At 55.8% G+C, this 20,942-nt stretch overlaps 2 protein-coding genes across 4 annotated transcripts; both read left to right on the top strand.

Moving 5' to 3' along the window:
* The first annotated feature begins 6 nt into the window (after positions 1 to 6).
* RILP (Rab interacting lysosomal protein) lies at positions 7 to 19,844 on the top strand. 3 transcript variants are annotated; one of them, XM_074263853.1, is made up of 7 exons: positions 7 to 623; positions 711 to 817; positions 922 to 1,083; positions 2,220 to 2,368; positions 17,661 to 17,767; positions 19,171 to 19,275; positions 19,585 to 19,844. In XM_074263853.1, the coding sequence occupies exons 1-7, from the start codon at positions 335 to 337 to the stop codon at positions 19,668 to 19,670; spliced, it is 1,005 nt and encodes a 334-aa protein (XP_074119954.1). In that variant the 5' UTR covers positions 7 to 334; the 3' UTR covers positions 19,671 to 19,844. The 3 variants fall into 3 exon arrangements, with proteins under 3 accessions (XP_074119954.1, XP_074119953.1, XP_074119952.1); XM_074263852.1 differs by having other exon boundaries at positions 15 to 623; positions 17,661 to 17,783; XM_074263851.1 differs by lacking the exons at positions 17,661 to 17,767; positions 19,171 to 19,275; positions 19,585 to 19,844 and adding exons at positions 2,777 to 2,899; positions 4,271 to 4,375; positions 4,685 to 4,944 and having other exon boundaries at positions 25 to 623.
* On the top strand, positions 7,279 to 16,999 carry LOC141540158 (scavenger receptor class F member 1-like). The gene is made up of 11 exons (XM_074263849.1): positions 7,279 to 7,415; positions 7,932 to 7,993; positions 8,399 to 8,500; positions 9,308 to 9,833; positions 10,963 to 11,181; positions 11,567 to 11,674; positions 11,784 to 11,887; positions 13,764 to 13,884; positions 15,455 to 15,576; positions 15,653 to 15,799; positions 16,041 to 16,999. The coding sequence occupies exons 1-11, from the start codon at positions 7,321 to 7,323 to the stop codon at positions 16,877 to 16,879; spliced, it is 2,445 nt and encodes an 814-aa protein (XP_074119950.1). The 5' UTR covers positions 7,279 to 7,320; the 3' UTR covers positions 16,880 to 16,999.
* Positions 19,845 to 20,942: the final 1,098 nt, after the last annotated feature.

Here is a 20,942-nt window from a genome sequence, read left to right as displayed (position 1 = left end):
CCCCCGAGCCCCGCTCTGCTCCTGGGGGGCGAGAGGTCTGAAGGGATCTCTTACCCCACTTTATGTACCGCGGTTCCGGGCTCCGGCACTGGGCCCGCCCCTCCGTTAGCCGCCAGTCCCCGGGCCCTCCCCTCGGGCTCTCCCCAGCCCAGGGCGGGGTGGAGCCCGGGCTGACACTTGGCCCTGGCTGCTGCGGCCTCCGCTGGAAGGGGGAGCTGACCTCGGTCGCCCGGAGGCGGGGCCGTGGCTCCTCCCACAACTCCGGAGTCTTCGGCTTCCGGGGGCCCGGGCGGATTGCCCTCCTGCCCCAGTCCCAGGCCGGGCTCCGGGCCGCATGGAGCCTTCGGGGGCGGCCCGGCCCAGCCCGGAGTTCGTGTACCAGCTGGCCGGGGCGCTGGGCACCGAGCTGCAGGGGCTCGCCAGCCGCTTCGGGTCCGAGACGGTAGCTCGGCTGGTGCCCCATGTGGTGCGGGCGCTGGAGCTGCTGGAGGGGGCGGCGGCGGGGGCGCCCCTCGAGCTCGAGGAGGGGGAAAAGGAGGGAGAGGGCACGGGAGGCCGGGCCCCGAGGAGCCCCCCGCCAGAGCTGCGGGGCGAGAACGAGCGGCTGCGGGACGGTCCGCCCGGTGAGAGGCCGCCGGGAGCCGGGGCGGCCGGGAGGGGGAGCGCGCTGCAGCCCCGGGAGCCCTGAGCCCGAGCTCCTTGTCCCCCAGACGAGCGGCTCCTGCTGCGGCAGCTGAAGCAAGTGACCGACCGGCAGCGGGACCAGCTCCGCGCGCAGAGCCGGGAGCTGCAGCTGCGGGGGCAGGAGGCGGAGGCGGTGAGATCGGGGCTGGGGGGGAGCCGAGGGAGGGGGCGGGGGCGCGGCCGAGGGAGGGGGCGGGAACCGGGGCTGGCCCGGGCCTAGCGCATCCCCGCCCACAGTTGCAGGAGCAGCTGCAGAGACTCCTGAGGGTGAACGGGGAGCTCCGATGCAAGCTGGCCGCCGTGCAGGTCCAGCTGCGGGCAGCGCTTCAGAGGGCAGCCGCGGCGGAGGGGGCGCCAGCCCAGCCCGGGGCCCCGGAGGCGCCCGAGGCGTGCGCGGAGGCGAGTGGGGCCCCAGCAGTTCCCACTAACCCAGTCACTTCTCCGCCGCGCGGGGGTGGGAGGCGGCCACCCCGAGCTCCACGCCCCGTTCCCACTTCTGTTCTCCAGCCCAGCCGGCTCCGGCCCTTCCGATCTCCCCAGAGAGCCCGGGACGGTGCTGCCGGAAGCTTCGAGGGCCTCTGCCCCCGGCACTCCCCCTCTGCCCCCGGCACTGCCTCTCTGCCCCCCGGCACTGCCCCTCTGCCCCCCGGCACTCCCCCTCTGCCCCCCCCCGGCATTCCCCCTCTGCCCCCCCCCCCCGGCATTCCCCCTCTGCCCCCCGGCACTCCCCCTCTGCCCCCGGGCACTCCCCCTCTGCCCCCGGCACTCCCCCTCTGCCCCCGGGCACTCCCCCTCTGCCCCCCGGCACTCCCCCTCTGCCCCCGGGCACTCCCCCTCTGCCCCCGGCACTCCCCCTCTGCCCCCCGGCACTCCCCCTCTGCCCCCGGGCACTCCCCCTCTGCCCCCGGCACTCCCCCTCTGCCCCCGGGCACTCCCCCTCTGCCCCCGGCACTCCCCCTCTGCCCCCGGCACTGCCTCTCTGCCCCGGGCACTCCCCCTCTGCCCCCGGCACTGTCCCTCTGCACCCCCGGCATTCCCCCTCTGCCCCCGGCACTGCCCCTCTGCCCCCGGGCACTCCCCCTCTGCCCCCGGCACTCCCCCTCTGCCCCCGGCACTGCCCCTCTGCCCCCGGCATTCCCCCTCTGCCCCCCGGCACTCCCCCTCTGCCCCCGGGCACTCCCCCTCTGCCCCCGGCACTCCCCCTCTGCCCCCGGGCACTGCCCCTCTGCCCCCGGGCACTCCCCCTCTGCCCCCGGCACTGCCTCTCTGCCCCGGGCACTCCCCCTCTGCCCCCGGCACTGTCCCTCTGCACCCCCGGCATTCCCCCTCTGCCCCCGGCACTGCCCCTCTGCCCCCCGGGCACTCCCCCTCTGCCCCCGGCACTGCCCCTCTGCCCCCGGCATTCCCCCTCTGCCCCGACATTCCCCCTCTGCTTGCTGGGTCCCACGCCGGCACCCCCGCTGGGGTGGCAGGAGGTCAGGCCGCTGGCAATGACACGAGACCCAGAGACCCTCCCATTTCTCCGTCCCCCACAGGCGGGTTCCCGGCTGCCCCACGCTGAGCCCCGGGCTCCGGGGAAGCCCGACGGCTTCAGCAGAGAGGAGGTCAGCCAGATTCTGCAGGAGCGCAACGAGCTGAAAGCCAACGTGTTCTTGCTGCAGGAAGAGCTGAATTATTACCATCGGTGGGCGGAGGGGGGAGGGGCAGGCAGGCTGGGATACCCCCTCCCCCCGGCTCCTCCCCCATCCAGCCCCTAGAAGAGAGCCTTGTGCCCGCGGAGAAGCGGATTGCTAGTACCCCTTCCCACCCCCACCCCCTGCCGTCTTCTCCTGGATCCGAGTGGGGCCCTCAGCCAGGTTCCCGGTGTCCCCCCTGTCTGCTACAACTTGGCGATTCTCTTTCCCAGCTAGGGCTCCCTCGCATTACCGAGGACCGACCAAAAGCCACGGCAGGGGGCACTCACAGGCTTCCTTTGCCCTCACTGGGCGGCAGAGCTGGCCCCGGGATCCCGGAGCTCGGGGCAGCTTCTCCCAGCCTCCTTCACCAGAGGGGAGCCAGCTGCAGACTGAGGGCCCTGCTCTCTCCCTTCCAGGGAGCTGCTGACGGACCGCCGGGTCCCTGGGCTCCTGCTCAGCGCCATGAAGTCCACCGTGAGGAAGCAGAGGAGGAAGATCAAGGCCAAGATGCTGGGCACGGAGGGTGAGCCCGGGAGCAGGTGAGGCGGCCCCGCCCCGGCCGGCCCCGCCCCTTGGTGAGGGTGCTCGCGCAGCTCCGGCCGCCTGGCTGCCTCCCTCCTGAGCAGGGGGGGCTCGGGCTGGGAGAGAGCTACGCCTCGGCCCCCGCCGCCGGCCTCGGAGCCCTCTGCATTCTCGGGGCCTGCCAGACTAAAGGCTAGGCGGGGTCCCCTCCCCTTCAGCTCTGCTTTGCCACTTTCTTTTTTCGGAGGGGAGGTCCCCGAGTCGTGCATTCATTTACATTTTATTAGTATTTTCACCTGGTCCGAGGGCTCTCCCGGAGGTGCAAGTGGCGTCATTAGCCCTGGTTTATAGAGAAGGAGATGGAAGCTCCTGTTAGGTGTCTTAACAATAATAATAATATACATAAGGGGGCAGCTAGGTGGCGCAGTGGATGGAGCATCAGCCCTGAATTCAGGAGGACCCGAGTTCAAATCTGCTCTCAGACACTTAACACTTCCTGGCTGTGTGACCCTGGGCAAGTCACTTAACCCCAGCCTCAGGAAAAAATAATAATGTACATGTAATATGTAATAATATTATACACACACATACGAGTATAAAATGATGCCTCTAGGCAGTTTGTGAATTAAGGTTCACAAAGCATTTTCTGTCTCATGTGATGCTCAAATCTGTGGAGAAAGGAACAATCAGATACCCATTCTACAGATGAGGAAGCTGAAGTTGAGAGAGATTTTAATAAGGATGATGGTGATGGTCAGCACTTCTTTGGTGCCTTCAGATTTGCAAAGACCTTGACAATGATCTCATTGCATCCTCCCAAGAACTCTACGAGCGGGCTGCTATTCTCTCCATTTTACAGATGAGGAAACTGAGGCTGAAATGCTCAGGGTCACAGAGTTAGTCAATGTCTAAGGCAGGATTTGAACTCCGTTCTTCCTGATTCTGCCATCCAGAAAAGTCACACGGTCACATGACAAATATGAGTTGGAGTTCTAAGCCAGTTCCTCCTGCCTGATTCAGTTTCCACCAGATCCTGGGGGCTGTTCCAGGGATGGGGGAGGAAGGTTGGAGAACGTAGATCTTCCTTCCCTGGAGGAACAACTTAACCGATAAATAGTTCACTTGATAATACTGGGTGGTTTGGTTTTCAAAGTGCCTTCTCCAGCACCACTGGCAGTACAAGCCGTACAAGTACCCATTTTACAGATTTACAATTGAGCCTCATGAGATTTGTGCCATTTGTGTGTGTGTGTGTGTGTGTGTGTGTGTGTGTTACAGGGATGAGCACTGGGCCCTCATAAATACGCAGGTCAAGGATGTTTACACAGGTGAGGGATTGGGGGAAGAATATCATCTGACCCTCATCCAGTTTTTCTCTTCTGCCTCAGTGAAGATGATGATGATGATGAAGATGAAGAAACCTCATGGCTACCCCCCTCTGGTGTGGATGGGGCAAGCCCGCCTGCACCCCCTGAATCCAGAATCAGGAGTTTGTACGTTGGGGTTGGGGGGATGAGGTCACCCGGCTAAAAATCAAGGAGGGACAATTAGGGCTTTCCTCCCCACCCTGTTCACCCCAAAGTTTTCCAATTTCAGTCTAATTTCTCCCAAACGCTCCATTATTTCTCTCTTCTCGCCCGCTTGCCTTCCCTGCCCCAGCACTCTTGGTACATTTCCTTCCTTGGTGTGACCTTGAGTGAGGCTCAGTTTTGGGCTGTCGCCTTCCCTGTGGGGGGGGCTTGGTCCGGATATCTTCTGAGATGTGACCTTGCTCATGACACATGCTCTTGGCTCTCCCCTAGCTTCAGCCTTTGGTATCGGGGGAGCTCAGAGCCCTCTGCGGAACTCTCACCAGCTGGGGAGCCCCCCTGCTCCCAGGGGGAGCTGAAAGTGGAAGAGAAGGAGCTGCCCCCAGCTCCCCCCGAGCCCTCTGGGGCCACCCTGTGACCACCAGCCTGACCAGGCCCTGGCTCAGTATTTTCAATAAACATGGTAGAATGTGTCCCTAGCCCCTTGAATGCTTGACTTGTAGTAAGTGCCTAATAAATGTCTGTTGACTGACTGACTGATCTATTGTAGCCTCAGCCCTTAAACAGGGACCTATTTTAATGTGTCTGTTTCCCACTTTGGTCTATTTTCTGGAGGAGGAGAGACAGGATGGATGTTGGAACTTAGTGGGGGGGGGGGGCAGGGGGTTACTCAGTATTAACCTGAAAGCAGATTCGTCCTTCAGTTTTCCCTTCAGAGCTTGAGTTTTCTGGGCTGAAGGATCCCAAGTATCTCATTCCTTCCTCCCCTGGGCCAGCATCCTTCCACTCTGAGCCCTCCCATCATGGACTCCCCACTGCTTGTCTTCCTATCCCTGTCGCTCTGCTCTCTAGGCCCTAAGTATTAGTGGAAGAGTCCCTAGGTGGGGCAGGATGTGTCCTGGGAAAGGAGGAGGGAAGAAACAACAGTCTGAGATTCTGCCTCATGGTGGGGGGGCCTCACTGTAGCACTCACACTCATCCATGATGATTCTCCTCCTACCTTGGGGTGAAAAGCATCCTCCTCAATAGCCCTTCTTTTCTTTCTTTGTTTTTTTTTTTCCCCCCTGAGGCTGGGGTTAAGTGACTTGCCCAGGGTCACACAGCTAGTAATTGTTAAGTGTCTGAGACCAGGTTTGAACTCGGGTCCTCCTGAATTCAGGGCTGGTGCTCTATCCACTGCGCCACCTAGCTGCCCCCCTTTTTTATTATTATAGCTTTTTATTTACAAGATATATGCATGGGTAATTTTTCAGCATTGACAATTGGAAACCTTCTGTTCTAACTTTTCCCCTCCTCCCCGAGATGGGAGGTAGTTTTGTACATGTTAAATATGTTAAAGTATATGTTAAACACAATATATGTGTACATATTTATACAATTGTCTTGCTACACAAGAAAAATCATTACCCCTTCTTTTCTCCAAACATTGCCCTTCCTGCCCCAGGCCTCCTTTTCTGTCCCTCCCAGCCTCACTTCTCCCTTAGTTCTCACATCAGCCCCCATACACCTTCATTTAATTAAAAAAATTTTTTTTAATTTTCCTGAACTTTTTCCCCCAATAGTATTTTACTTTTCCAAATACATGGAAATAGAGTTTTTTAACATTCATTTTCTTTTTTCCCCTTTATTAAAGCTTTTTATTTTTCAAAACATGGGCATGGACAATTCTTCAGCATTAGCCCTTGCAAAACCTTGCGTTCCAATCCCCCCCCTTCCCCTACCTTCTGCCCTAAATGGCAAGTAGTCCCATATATGTTAAACACAGAAATATGTCAGCATTCATTTTGGTAAATTTTTCTCCCTTTCTACCTGAGCAAGCAATCTGACAGGTTAAATATGTGCAATCCTTTTAAACACATTTACATTCCTAGGTGTGTGACCCTGGGCAAGTCACTTAACCCTAATTGCCTCAGCAAAAAAAAAAAAAAAAAAAAAAAAAAAAAAAATGCATTTCCCTTTATGTTATGCAAGAAAAGTCAAACCAAAAGGGGAAAATCCACAAGAAAGAAAAAGCAAACAAAAAACAAAAATGAAAATATGCTTGGATCTCCACTCAGGCTTCTCTCTGGATGGTTTCCATCCCAATTCCGTTGGAATTGCCTTGAATCACCTCATTGTTGAGAAGAGCCAAGTCCGTCTAGTTGATCATTACATAATTTGTTGTTACTGGTCACGATATTCTGGTTCTGCTTACTTCACTCAGCATCAGTCTTTCCAGACTCATTTTTCCCCTGAGGTAATTGGGGTTAAGTGACTTGCCCAGGGTCACACAGCTTGGAGTGTTAAGTGTCTGAGGCCAGATTTGAACTCATACGGGCTCTCACTTAATTTTCTAATTTTTGGCACCTCTTGGTTTTCCATCCCCGTGGTTTTGAACTGTGTCCCTCCCTTACCCCCTACCCAGAGAGCTATTCTTTGTAAACAAAAATAAAAATAAGACCAAGGACTCTGTTTAACGACAGCACATCCACCATAGTCGGACAGTGTATGTGATGTTCCTCCCCATAGACGTCCACCTCTCCAAGGAATCCGTCCAACTAGGCCTGGCCCTGCTATGGGCCAAACACCGAGTCCATTTCTGCCCTCAAAGAGCTTATGAAAAAAGGGGATTTCCTTTTCCCGTCTTCTTCACTCCTCTGCTTGATTTAACGGATTCCCTCTTCTATTTACTGTCAGGCCTCCCTGCCTCAGACTCCCAAGGGGAGCCCCCACTCCCAGCAGAGGCTCCTGGCCCGTTACTTTCCTACCCCCAGGGAAGGCCGGTTGTTTCATTGTTCCCACCCCTCACGCCGGGGAGGGAGGGCCCCGTTGGCAGCTTCCTCAGGAAAAGCCTTGGGAGGAAATAAGGAGGGGGATGGGAGTGAGAAGGGGGGGCAGAGTTAGACTGACCGGAGTCAGCACTGGCCGCTATGGGGCCGTGGCCGCTGCTCCTGCTCTGGCTTGGGGGTGTCTTGGGGGAGCTGGAGCTGGACCCTCTGGGGAGGCACGTTTGCCAAGATGGAAGGTTCGAGGGGAGGATTATTGGTGCGGGGGTGGCTGGGAGGGAGGGTGTGAGAAGGAGAGTGAGATTTGTGTTGGGGTCAGTGGGGGAAGGAGCTTTCGAGCTGGAGGAGGAGGGGAATGGGAAAAAGGGGGCAATGATGTCGGGGATCAGGAGAAGGGAGGAGCTTGGGGAGCTGAGTGGGGAAGGTGGGAAGGGGGATGGCTTACTGACCGTGTGAGCAGAGGAGGAGACCTCCAGTTGTTTTTGGAAGGGGTGGGTGATTGGGGGATCTGCTTCAAGACAGCCCTGTCTGTGAATACCCACAACAAAACTGATTATTGGGGGGCTGGAAATGACTGGAGGCGCCATGTGTGCAGCCAGCGTTTCCTGGATGACTAGGCCGAAAGGCAGCTCCTCGGAGCCCCGTGCTCTGTGTACCCCGACCCCCATGACCACAGAGACAAAACCGCCATGCCGGCCGTTCCCAGTCCCTGATTTGGTCATTGCCTCCCCCCCATCCCTGCCTCTGCCCATTAGCTCCCCTGCTGGATCTGTGTGCTGCCCAGGCTGGAGGCAGGAGGGCCGCGAGTGCTCAGTCCGTGAGTATCCAAGGACCTTCTGGGGCCCGGGCTCGGGGCCGGCCCACACTGGGAGAAGAACCCTCCTGAGCAGTGAGAGAGAAGAGTTGTTACCCCTCAGGACCAGCTTGCCCCTCCCCGCCCCTGCCAATTCCCATCTCCTTGGCTGTAGCCCCCATCTTACTGGCCTCAGTTTACCCCCTCCCAGGTTATAGAAAGCCCTTTACTGGTGTCTGACTCCTTTACCGGGACACTAGTCAGTCAACAAGCTTATTAAGGCCCTCCTGGGCACCCAAGATTTTGCTAGAGGCTGGTATCAGGTTGGAAAGCAAGGTCCCCCTGACACAAGTAGGAAGTGAGGGGCCCGGGGTGTTCTTCCCCTCCTCCCCGCCCCGTCCAGTTTGTCTGACCAGGCCTGTCTTGCAGCAATCTGTGAGGGGCCCGACGCGTGCGGGGAAGAAGAGGTGTGTGTGAAACCAGGGCTCTGCCGATGCAAACCGGGCTTCTTCGGGGCCCAGTGCAGCTCCCGTGAGTCACTGGGGTGGCGGGGCAGGGGGGGGGGCAGAGAGGGGAAGGCCTCCGGACCCGGGGGCCGCTCGGTCCCGACCAGGAGCTAGAAAGGGTGGGGAGGAAGCACCAGCAGGGGGGTCACAGATCAGGGAGGGTACTTAAGATCTGAGTCACCAGGAATTGGGAGGCAGGGATGGAGGCGTGATAGGAGGGACGGATGGAGGTCAAGGTGTCAGCCATGAATCAGACTGCAGAGGGAAGGCCTAGAGAAAAATGGCAGCCCCGGTCTGACCCAGGACCCCGCAGCGTCGGGCTGAGCTTGGGCTGCCGGTTACCGGACACCCCCGCTCCTTTCCTCTGGGGGATGGGCAGATACGAGCTCTCCTTCCAAGAGAAGGGAAATCCTCCATGGATGGATCGTGGCTGTGATGGGCGCTGGTCCCGGCAGCAGCGGCCCAGAAGCCGTCCCGCTGTTCTCAGCTCCTCCTTGGCTGCTCTGGGGGCTGGGCAGGGAGATCCAGCTGCCTGGGTCGGGTCCCTCCTCTGTGAAATGGAGAGGCGATGGTGGTGAAGGGTGGGCTCCGGGAAGCTTCGGGAAAGGGACGGGAGCTGGCGGTACAGGAGGGCTAGGGCTGGGCGCTAGAAGGAGCTCCGGTTGAAGCAGCTTGGATCTCTTCCCTCAGTAATGTAACCTCTCCGGGTCAAAGTTTAGGGGTCCCTTCCCCTCCTAAATACTGTGATCACATGACTCTCTGGGCACCTGGGGGGTAGGTACCGCCTCCCACCCCTCTGCTCCCCCCGACCCCAAGCCCATCTCTGTCTTAGGCTGCCCTGGCCAGTACTGGGGCTCCGACTGCCGGGAGAACTGCCCCTGCCACCCCAATGGGCAGTGCGACGCCGTCACAGGCCAGTGTACCTGCAACAGTGACCACTGGGGCACCAACTGCCAGTTCCTGTGTCCGTGCGGCCTCCACGGGCACTGCAACCCCCTGACGGGAGCCTGCCGCTGCGAGCCCGGCTGGTGGACGGCCACGTGCCGCAAGGCCTGCCAGTGCAGCTCCTACTCCCTGGGCTGCGACCAGATGACCGGGGCCTGCCAGTGCGAGCCGGGCTGGTGGGGCAGGCGCTGCAGCTTCCGCTGCTCTTGCCACCACTCCCCCTGTGAGCAGAACACCGGCCGCTGCCTCTGCCGGACGGGCTGGTGGGGCCCCGAGTGCCAGAAACGCTGCACCTGCCAGCATGGCCACTGCAATCCCGCCAACGGGCACTGCAGCTGCCACCCAGGCTACCAGGGCCCCTTCTGCGAGCAGGCCTGCCCCCCGGGCCGCTATGGGGTCCAGTGCCAGAGCAGGTGAGGAGCCAGGGCCGGGAGGGCCAGAGGAGGGAGGCCTCCAGGGTAGAGGAGAGGGGAGGAGGTCAGAGGGATGGGGGGGAAGAGGAAGGGACAGAAGGGGGAACTGGCCACAGTAACCAGACTCGCTTGTTCCCTCAGCACCCAAGCTCAATTTGCCCGAGATTATTTTTGCACTAAGTGCTTTGCACGTTGCAGAAGCACAGAGCATTCCTTGACGGCAGGGAGCGTGCTTTCGCCTTGCATTTCATTCCCTTAGCACAGTGTTTGGCCCATAGGACATGTAAGAAATTCTTATTGATGAGAGATCAGGGAACAGAGAGAGAAGCTTCATTGGGAAGAGATTTAACGATGGTTTGTCTAAAAGGGACTGGACATCCCGGCAGGTAGTGAGCTCCTCTCGCTTTAAAAAGAAGAAAAAGGAATATTTTAATAGGAACAACAGTAAACATCAATAGAAGCAACTCTATTCGCTTTCTGTGTTTCATCTCTTGCTGGGTCCCGTATGAGGACAAGATTCGGATGGGGTTCTTTCTCCATTTTTGAGATTAATTAGCAAATTGTTCTTTTATCCAAAAATTTCCAAAAAATCTCGTTCCAGTTTCACCAATCCTCGGGATCCTTTTTTCCAAGATCTTTTATTTTTCCAGTCGACAAGATTTAGTTTCTCTCTTTCCTTCCTCAAAAACAAAACAATTTTTGCAACATATGCACGCTCCAACAAAACGAATTCTTTTATTGGTCTCGTCTTTCCCTTGATTCCCATCGGTCAGGAGATGGGGGCCTGGCTGACTGGGCAGCCATTGTGGCAGTCCGAGATCTTCGGGTTTTCATTGTACTTAGGGTATAAATGTTTCTCCGGGCTCTCCCCATTCTTACCTCAGTTTCCGTCTCTGAAGAGCATCCCTTTTGTCATTTCTTATGGCACAAGAAATATTATTTCCTTAGCATTCATATACTTTGATTTAATGGAGCATTCCCCAGTGGCTGGCAGACAGGAGGGGGTGAGAGAGCAGGACCAGGACAGGGTGGAAGCAGACAGGCTTGTCGGGGGCCTGTGAAGCAGGGCAGGCTGGGAAATCTACATCTACAATTCCCCTCTTCCCTCTCCCTGTCCTCTGTCCCCCAGCTGTGGCCACTGCAGACACAACCAGCCCTGCTCTCCTGATACGGGGACCTGTCTGGCCTGTGAGCCCGGCTGGAATGGAACTCACTGCGATCAGCCGTGCCCACCGGGCACCCACGGGGAGAAGTGTGGGCAGCTCTGCCCCCAGTGTCGGCAAGGTGAGGCTTGCCAGCCAGAGAGTGGGCACTGCCAACACTGTGACCCAGGCCTGATGGGGCCCAGGTAAGAGATGCCCTTATAGATGCCCCTAAGACTGAGCAGGACCGGACCAAATATGGGTCCTCTGACAACTTCCTCCTGAGGGGTAGTCCCCCCTTCATTTCCACTGTCCCCCACTTCCCTGTAATGGAGAAGATCTACTCGCCTGAGGACCTAGGCAGACCCAGAGAAGTGGGGTACATTGTGGGGGGGTCTTTGGTTGAGTAGCTGGAATGCTACCCTTGGAGTTAGGAAAGCCTGAATTCAAGTCCTGTCTTAGTTAATAGTGATGTAACCCTTGGCAAGTAATTTTACTTCTGTCTCTGCCTCAGTTTCCTCATCTGCAAAAGGGTGGAAGCTGAAGGCCTTTGAGCACCCTTTCTGACCTCGGGGTCCCATCTCTCCCCAGGTGTGAAGAGCCCTGTGCTCCTGGCACCTTTGGGGAGGCCTGTGGGTCACTGTGCCCACCCTGTGTCGAGGGCAACTGCGATGCTGTGACTGGAGAGTGTATCTGCAGGTTGGGCTACTGGGGGGCCCAGGTGAGATGGGCAGGACAGGGGAGCCGGGCCCAGAGATGCTCTCTCTAGATGCCTGTCTGAAAACTCCTTCCTCCTCTTCCTCTACAGCTGCAATGCCTCCTGCCCCCTCGGCTTCTACGGAGTCAACTGTTCTTCCCCCTGCCTGTGCCCAGAGGGGCCCTGCCACCCTGCTTCTGGGACCTGTGAACTTGGTAAGACTGGCACAGCAGAAGGGAGAAAAGAGCAGTCAGCCTCCTTCTCAAGGAATAACAGTAGCTAGCATTTATGTAGGACTCTGGGATTTTCACAACCCTGGGGAGGAGGTGCTATTATCCCCATTTTGCAGATGGAGAAACTGAGGCAAAAAGAGAGGTGAGATTCACCCAGGGTCACACAACTAATAAAAGTCTAATATAGGATTTGAACTCAGGTCTTTCTGTAAGTCCAAAATTCTCCCTGTGACACCTTAGCCGCTTCTGAGAAGCGCTTCATAAACACACAGGTGATGTCAGACCCACTTCCCTGGTCTAGGGAAGCAGTAATTCCGTTACTTCTCGGAGCTGGGGGAACCCCAGAGCCAACTAGCCCAGGGAAGGAGGCATGATGTGCCTGACGGACCTGAGGGGGAAACTGAATCGAGGTCCCATAACTCCAAAGCTGGGACCCTTTCTGTAGCCGTGTGGGCCAAGCTCTTATATTGTGCTAAACTCTAAGGGCAACATAATTATATTATGTCCAGGTCCTCCCTGGATGACCCTAGGGGAGTTAATGCCTTTTTTAGGCCTCAGTTTCCTCCTATGTAAAGCAGAAGGTGTGGATCGGGCTAGATGATCTCTTGGACTCCTTCTAGCTCTTACACGTCCCAATCTGGTGCTAGCCGGTGACCAGGGAAGGGGGCAATTTCTATCACCCTTTGAAGCTGACAAAAACCTTTTATGGATATGATTTCACAGGATCCTCACTGGATCCTAGAAGGTGATTACTATCAACCCCATTTTGCAGATGAGGGAACTGAGTCTCAGAAAAGTTTAGTGGACACACACCAAGTGAAGTATCTAAAGCAGGATTCAGAATCTTTAAATGCTGTACCCTACCCATTAGGCGATACTGCCCTTCCCTAGTCAAATGCTGTAAGAACTGCTGACCCCGGCCCACATGATCTTACGGTCTCTTCGAGGAGTTAAGACAAACCCACAGAGCAATGAAAGTATCAGTAGAAACAGTCTCTAATTGAAGAGTAAACTGTGGGATGGAGACAGCCTGGTTCTCAAAGTGTGGTCTGGGGTCCTGGGGATCTCCAAGACCCTTTCAGGGGGGTCTGTGATGTCAGAATTATCTTTAGAACAATCCTATGACTTCTATATTCCTAATACAGCAAATAGGGACATATGTTAGACTAGAGCATGCTGGAACTAGCTCACCCTGGCTCTCGAGAGCCATTTGTTAAATTTTCAAGTTAAGCATTTACATCTCAGAAATAAGCAAAGGCTACAATAAAACAGGCCTGGATTTGTTGTCCTTAGTGTCTAGACTTAGGAAAGTGATGCAAATGAAACTTGAAAAGTGAATACTCTTATATTCAGAGTTTTCAAGGCTTTGAGCCCAGACTTATCAATAACTAGAGTGGGGCAACTGGGGCTTTGCTCTAGGGTGCTGGAATTTAAGGGCATTTACAAGATTTTCTACAGCAGAGAATTAGCCAGAATAATTAGTGGTAAAAGGAGACTCCTCTCTTCTGTAAAATGGGAATAAAAGCACCTTGCTCCCAGGGGTAGTGGTGAGGCTCAAATGAGATAAGTAAACAGCTCCCTCCCAACTGAATTCTTTTTCTTAAAGCGTCCTAAGGAGGCAATTTGCCCCGAGGACAGGATTCCCTTTATTTATGAAATTCTAGCTCTTTAATTGGGAGATAAGGGATAAAGGGGAGGGCAGGACTCTTGGAGTCCCCTTGCTCTCTGGGAGAGTAGGGGGACAGGTGTGACTAGAGACCCAGAGGGAAATCAGAGGGCAGGAGTTAGCTGAGGCCAGATTAGAGGGGTTAGAGACCTCACAAATTCCCCCCCCCCAACGGTGTCTTCTTCCCCAAAGGGTTCCCTGGCCAGGGCGCCCTCCTGGCCGGCATCCTGGTCCCGCTGCTGCTGCTGCTACTGGCCATCGTGGCCTGCGTCTCCTGCTGCTGCTGGGCGGCTCAGCCCGACCCCAAGGACAGGTCTCTTCCCCTGGGGGTTGATCACAGTCAGGGCTCATGGTGCACCTGGGCGGGGGAGGGGTGCAGGAGGGGAGATGCTGGTTAGGATCAGGACACTGGGAAAGGAAAGGAGGAGAGAAGAGTATAAAGAGGAGAACAGAAGCCGGGCAGTACAGAGTGAAGGAAGAGCCCTGTTAGGAGCCGGACAATTCCCCAACTCTGGGGAAGAGCATGAGGGGCCGGGAGAGAAAGTCCCAGATCTCACCCAAAGGCCCTGGAAGGGCAAGGGACACCCTTATGACCCCATGTCTCTCTAAGACTACCTGCCTTCCTTTACTTAAGGAACTCCCAGCTCCCTGGGAAGGGGAAGATGGAGCCCTTGTGGGCCAGAGTCTCCAGGGGCTTGCTGGAGGGCTCCCTTTCTCTTCCCAAAGCCAAGCCCCCGGATTTGCAAGCCCTCAGTACCAGTGTGGGGGGAACTCAATCGGGTGCACTGGGGTGCGGCGCTCTGGGACAGTCCCTGACTCTCCCAGAGAAGAGAAAGATTAGAAATCCTCTCCACTGGCTTTAAAGCTAGGTATCACAGTCCATGTAGCATTTTAACTTGGATGGAGCACTTCCCTCCCAATTGGCCAGTCAGATAAGCAAGGACTATCAGTAAGACTATCTCCATTTTACAAATGGAGACAGAAAACATTGTCATATAACCAAATAAGTGTTAGCAAAGGATAGGGATTTCCAAGGAAGAATTGGTAGAGTAAAAGCCAATGACAGGAGCTCATTCACGGAATCATTTTGCACAAGTCTAGATATCTCCCTAGGTGATACTGTGGGAGGAGGGAGGGCCCAAGGCTGAGGGAGCACATTTGGCTGCCAGGGAACTTGGAGATTGAGGTTTTTCCTTTCTCAAGCAGGACTTGATCTGCTTGAGCCGTTTTAAGCTCCCCCAAACCCTGTGAGGGAGGCAGGAATCATTTGCTCTATTTTACAAATAAAGGGCATATGATCTGTCCAAGGTGATGCAGCCAATTTTGGCTGGAGCTGGATCAGATCTCCTGGCCCCATTTCTGGGATTCATGCGTTCAGACCAGAAGTAGGCCCTGAAGGAGACACAAGGACATAGGAAGCCAGGCCGCTTGCAGAGGCTTTAAACGTAATAGAAGAAGAGCCAGAGAATGACTGGAGGGAAGGAAAATCCCTTCCCTGCCCTGGATGCCTGAGTAGGACAAGGTGTCAGCAAAGTGCCCTGGGAATCCAGACAGACAGAGCGCTTCTGATCCCGGAAGGGGCCCTTGCCTGGCAGGAGGCGGCGCTCTGGGTGGCAGGGACAGCGCAAAGGTTCAGAGTTGTCCAGGCTTCCTCCAGGGGAGCCACTGGAAGGAAGGCTGGGAAAGCTTTGAATGGCAATCTATGAAGTTGGAGCTTTCTCCTAGAAGGAATGGGAAGCCATTGAGTGTTTTTGAGCATGGGAGGGAAAGGATAAGAGCTTTCCCCAATAGACTCTGCGTGTTATTGGAGGGAGGGAAAGTTGTTTTCCAGGATTGCTCCCAGCCGGGCTTTCTCCATCTGACCTTCCTCTCTCTGTCCTCAGGCCGGCCAGGGATGGGGCTGCCGTGTCCCGAGTCAAGCTGCAGGTCAGAGGGGCCCTGAGCAGCCTGGGCTCGGCACTGCCCTGTGGCTCTCTCAGCAACCACAAGCTGCCCAGGGTCACAGGTAGGAGGGCCCGGAGGGGGGAGCCTGGGTGGGGAAGGTGCTCCCTGCTGGTCTGCTCATCTGGCTCTCCCCACAGTGTCCCACCATGACGCGGAGATCCCCTTCAATCACAGCTTCATTGAGCCCCCGTCTGCTGGCTGGGCCTCCGATGACTCTTTCTCCTCTGACCCCGACTCTGGGGAAGAGGATGAGGGGCCGGCTTACTGCGTGCCTCCCCAACAAGGTACGGCCCTCCCAAGACCCCCTGCCCACCTAGTCCCAGGCTCAGCCTACCCTCCCTCCACCCCCTTCACCCTTAGTTTCTTCTCCTCCCCTTCTCGGGAGCCTTTGTTAAGCTTGAGGTTGGGACATAATAAGGAAAGAAACTGAGGGTAGGAGAAGCAGGGAAAAGCGGCTGTTGGGGGTAGAGGGGGTTGGGGTCCGGGTCTCCTTTCCTTCCTCCCTTAGCCATCATCCTTTAACAGACGAGGAACTGCGAGAGGCCCACGAGGCAGGGAAAGCTTTCTCTGCACCAGATGAGCCTTCCACGCCTTTTGCCATCCCACGAACTTCCAGCCTGGCCCGAGCCAAGCGGCCATCCGTCTCCTTTGCTGAAGGAACCAAGTTTGGGCCCCAAAACTCCCAGGACTCTGGGGAGCTGGCCAGCCCCTTGAGGAAGCCCAAGCGGCTATCCCGGCCAGCCCAGGCCCAAGCTGAGGGGCAGGAAGCTCAGGGGCCTCCGGGTGCTCCAGAGCCAGAGGACCCGCAGTCTGGTTCCCAAGAGCCTCCCAACACTGCTGCTGCTCAGGGGGATGTGTCTGCCGACCACCGGAGGCTTCCTCTTGGGGGCAGGACTGTGGCCCAGAGGGTAGAGGCCATCGAGAGCGGTAACAGGGGTAGCCCAGGCCCTGTGACCACCATCTACATGTTAGCAGGGACTCCCAAGGGAGCCGAGGGGCCCGTGCGGGCAGTCCTGCGACGCTTTGGCAGCTTCCAGAAGGGCCGGGCGGAGGCCAAGACCAAGGGCGGCATTTCTAAGCCTCCTCGCCGGGCCCTGAGCCGGGATAAGGGCACCTTGATCCCTTCCCCCGCCCCCAGCCCCGACTCACCTCGGTGCCTGGAGCTCTGTGAAACGCCAGCGCCCAGTGAAGGCAGCCAGGAGACCACCGGCGGGCTGGGGGATGATGGCGCCAAGAGCCCGGGTGGCACCGTGGAAGCAGCTGCAGGGGATGAGCTTTCCGAGGTGGAGGAGGCTGAAAAAGTTGTCGAGGAGGAGCCCCAGTATGAGAATGTCAAACCTGGCTCTGGCACCTCGAATTCCTGAGGTCTCCGAGGGGGAATGGAGGGGGGGACCTAGGAGGGGAGGCTGGGAAAGGGACTTGGCAGCAGGACTGGGCCAAGTGGGCATACTTCTGCCCTAATAAAAGGCTATGGGCTGAGCCAATGGTGGAGTCCTTCTTTCTGGAGTCAGCTTGGGATCTCTGCCCAATGATTGCCACAAGCAGGTTGGGGACCCAGGCAGGCTATCTTCCTCCCTCTGGAACTCCCCCAGGAAAACAAAAACAGGATTCCTTCCTTTCTGCCTTTACTCATCCATCCAAATAGCCATTACTGAGGGGCAAGGCACTGGGGATGGTCAAGGTGCGGGCGGGGGAGCATGAGGGGAGGCGGATCGAGAGATGGGGACTAGAAACCTACAACCCAGAAATGGAGAAGACCTTGTCCAAGGAGCAAAAAACGAGACACAAATCGCAGAGGGACAGATTGGCTGGAGAAAGCAGGTGCGTTTCAGCAGTCCTTCCAAGGGAAGGATGGCCAGGATCATGGGTTTCCAGCTGGAGGGGCCTTCAAGGTCATTTTAGAAGGCAGCCAGATTCCCCAATTTGCCTGTGCTACAACTTGGCGATTCTCTTTCCCAGCTAGGGCTCCCTCGCATTACCGAGGACCGACCAAAAGCCACGGCAGGGGGCACTCACAGGCTTCCTTTGCCCTCACTGGGCGGCAGAGCTGGCCCCGGGATCCCGGAGCTCGGGGCAGCTTCTCCCAGCCTCCTTCACCAGAGGGGAGCCAGCTGCAGACTGAGGGCCCTGCTCTCTCCCTTCCAGGGAGCTGCTGACGGACCGCCGGGTCCCTGGGCTCCTGCTCAGCGCCATGAAGTCCACCGTGAAGAAGCAGAGGAGGAAGATCAAGGCCAAGATGCTGGGCACGGAGGGTGAGCCCGGGAGCAGGTGAGGCGGCCCCGCCCCCGGCCGGCCCCGCCCCCCCTGCTGAGGGTGCTCGCGCAGCTCCGGCCGCCTGGCTGCCTCCCTCCTGAGCAGGGGGGGCTCGGGCTGGGAGAGAGCTGCGCCTCGGGCCCCCGCCGCCGGCCTCGGAGCCCTCTGCATTCTCGGGGCCTGCCAGACTAAAGGCTAGGCGGGGTCCCCTCCCCTTCAGCTCTGCTTTGCCACTTCCTTTTTTCGGAGGGGAGGTCCCCAGTCGTGCATTCATTTACATTTTATTAGTATTTTCACCTGGTCCGAGGGCTCTCCCGGAGGTGCAAGTGGCGTCATTAGCCCTGGTTTATAGAGAAGGAGATGGAAGCTCCTGTTAGGTGTCTTAACAATAATAATAATATACATAAGGGGGCAGCTAGGGGGCGCAGTGGATAGAGCACCAGCCCTGAATTCAGGAGGACCCGAGTTCACATCTGGTCTCAGACACTTAACACTTCCTGGCTGTGTGACCCTGGGAAGGCACTTAACCCCAGCCTCAGGAAAAAATAATAATGTACATGTAATATGTAATAATATTATACACACACATACGAGTATAAAATGATGCCTCTAGGCAGTTTGTGAATTAAGGTTCACAAAGCATTTTCTGTCTCATGTGATGCTCAAATCTGTGGAGAAAGGAACAATCAGATACCCATTCTACAGATGAGGAAGCTGAAGTTGAGAGAGATTTTAATAAGGATGATGGTGATGGTCAGCACTTCTTTGGTGCCTTCAGATTTGCAAAGACCTTGACAATGATCTCATTGCATCCTCCCAAGAACTCTACGAGCGGGCTGCTATTCTCTCCATTTTACAGATGAGGAAACTGAGGCTGAAATGCTCAGGGTCACAGAGTTAGTCAATGTCTAAGGCAGGATTTGAACTCCGTTCTTCCTGATTCTGCCATCCAGAAAAGTCACACGGTCACATGACAAATATGAGTTGGAGTTCTAAGCCAGTTCCTCCTGCCTGATTCAGTTTCCACCAGATCCTGGGGGCTGTTCCAGGGATGGGGGAGGAAGGTTGGAGAACGTAGATCTTCCTTCCCTGGAGGAACAACTTAACCGATAAATAGTTCACTTGATAATACTGGGTGGTTTGGTTTTCAAAGTGCCTTCTCCAGCACCACTGGCAGTACAAGCTGTACAAGTACCCATTTTACAGATTTACAATTGAGCCTCATGATATTTGTGCCATTCGTGTGTGTGTGTGTGTGTGTGTGTGTGTGTGTGTGTGTGTGTGTGTTACAGGGATGAGCACTGGGCCCTCATAAATACGCAGGTCAAGGATGTTTACACAGGTGAGGGATTGGGGGAAGAATATCATCTGACCCTCATCCAGTTTTTCTCTTCTGCCTCAGTGAAGATGATGATGATGATGAAGATGAAGAAACCTCATGGCTACCCCCCTCTGGTGTGGATGGGGCAAGCCCGCCTGCACCCCCTGAATCCAGAATCAGGAGTTTGTACGTTGGGGTTGGGGGGATGAGGTCACCCGGCTAAAAATCAAGGAGGGACAATTAGGGCTTTCCTCCCCACCCTGTTCACCCCAAAGTTTTCCAATTTCAGTCTAATTTCTCCCAAACGCTCCATTATTTCTCTCTTCTCGCCCGCTTGCCTTCCCTGCCCCAGCACTCTTGGTACATTTCCTTCCTTGGTGTGACCTTGAGTGAGGCTCAGTTTTGGGCTGTCGCCTTCCCTGTGGGGGGGGCTTGGTCCGGATATCTTCTGAGATGTGACCTTGCTCATGACACATGCTCTTGGCTCTCCCCTAGCTTCAGCCTTTGGTATCGGGGGAGCTCAGAGCCCTCTGCGGAACTCTCACCAGCTGGGGAGCCCCCCTGCTCCCAGGGGGAGCTGAAAGTGGAAGAGAAGGAGCTGCCCCCAGCTCCCCCCGAGCCCTCTGGGGCCACCCTGTGACCACCAGCCTGACCAGGCCCTGGCTCAGTATTTTCAATAAACATGGTAGAATGTGTCCCTAGCCCCTTGAATGCTTGACTTGTAGTAAGTGCCTAATAAATGTCTGTTGACTGACTGACTGATCTATTGTAGCCTCAGCCCTTAAACAGGGACCTATTTTAATGTGTCTGTTTCCCACTTTGGTCTATTTTCTGGAGGAGGAGAGACAGGATGGATGTTGGAACTTAGTGGGGGGGGGGGCAGGGGGTTACTCAGTATTAACCTGAAAGCAGATTCGTCCTTCAGTTTTCCCTTCAGAGCTTGAGTTTTCTGGGCTGAAGGATCCCAAGTATCTCATTCCTTCCTCCCCTGGGCCAGCATCCTTCCACTCTGAGCCCTCCCATCATGGACTCCCCACTGCTTGTCTTCCTATCCCTGTCGCTCTGCTCTCTAGGCCCTAAGTATTAGTGGAAGAGTCCCTAGGTGGGGCAGGATGTGTCCTGGGAAAGGAGGAGGGAAGAAACAACAGTCTGAGATTCTGCCTCATGGTGGGGGGGCCTCACTGTAGCACTCACACTCATCCATGATGATTCTCCTCCTACCTTGGGGTGAAAAGCATCCTCCTCAATAGCCCTTCTTTTCTTTCTTTGTTTTTTTTTTTTTTTGGTTTTTTTTTTTCCCCCTGAGGCTGGGGTTAAGTGACTTGCCCAGGGTCACACAGCTAGTAATTGTTAAGTGTCTGAGACCAGGTTTGAACTCGGGTCCTCCTGAATTCAGGGCTGGTGCTCTATCCACTGCGCCACCTAGCTGCCCCCCTTTTTTATTATTATAGCTTTTTATTTACAAGATATGTGCATGGGTAATTTTTCAGCATTGACAATTGGAAACCTTCTGTTCTAACTTTTCCCCTCCTCCCCGAGATGGGAGGTAGTTTTGTACATGTTAAATATGTTAAAGTATATGTTAAACACAATATATGTGTACATATTTATACAATTGTCTTGCTACACAAGAAAAATCATTACCCCTTCTTTTCTCCAAACATTGCCCTTCCTGCCCCAGGCCTCCTTTTCTGTCCCTCCCAGCCTCACTTCTCCCTTAGTTCTCACATCAGCCCCCATACACCTTCATTTAATTAAAAAATTTTTTTTAATTTTCCTGAACTTTTTCCCCCAATAGTATTTTACTTTTCCAAATACATGGAAATAGAGTTTTTTAACATTCATTTTCTTTT

Source organism: Sminthopsis crassicaudata, chromosome 4 (assembly GCF_048593235.1).
Source record: "Sminthopsis crassicaudata isolate SCR6 chromosome 4, ASM4859323v1, whole genome shotgun sequence".
Classification (NCBI taxonomy): domain Eukaryota; kingdom Metazoa; phylum Chordata; class Mammalia; order Dasyuromorphia; family Dasyuridae; genus Sminthopsis; species Sminthopsis crassicaudata.
The sequence above is the reverse complement of the archived record's forward strand: the minus strand, read 5'-3'. Positions and strand labels throughout refer to the sequence as shown.

What these genes read in the sequence shown, in the direction of transcription:
- LOC141540158 (XM_074263849.1), top strand. Translation starts at nt 7,321, where the DNA reads ATGGGGCCGTGGCCGCTGCTCCTGCTCTGGCTTGGGGGTGTCTTGGGG. An exon ending in CGGGGCCCAGTGCAGCTCCC is followed by an intron (nt 8,501 to 9,307) that starts GTGAGTCACTGG and finishes TCTCTGTCTTAG; the next exon opens with GCTGCCCTGGCCAGTACTGG. An exon ending in CTGCGTGCCTCCCCAACAAG is followed by an intron (nt 15,800 to 16,040) that starts GTACGGCCCTCC and finishes ATCCTTTAACAG; the next exon opens with ACGAGGAACTGCGAGAGGCC.
- RILP (XM_074263852.1), top strand. Translation starts at nt 335, where the DNA reads ATGGAGCCTTCGGGGGCGGCCCGGCCCAGCCCGGAGTTCGTGTACCAG. An exon ending in GAGGGTGAGCCCGGGAGCAG is followed by an intron (nt 17,784 to 19,170) that starts GTGAGGCGGCCC and finishes CTTCTGCCTCAG; the next exon opens with TGAAGATGATGATGATGATG. An exon ending in GAATCCAGAATCAGGAGTTT is followed by an intron (nt 19,276 to 19,584) that starts GTACGTTGGGGT and finishes GCTCTCCCCTAG; the next exon opens with CTTCAGCCTTTGGTATCGGG.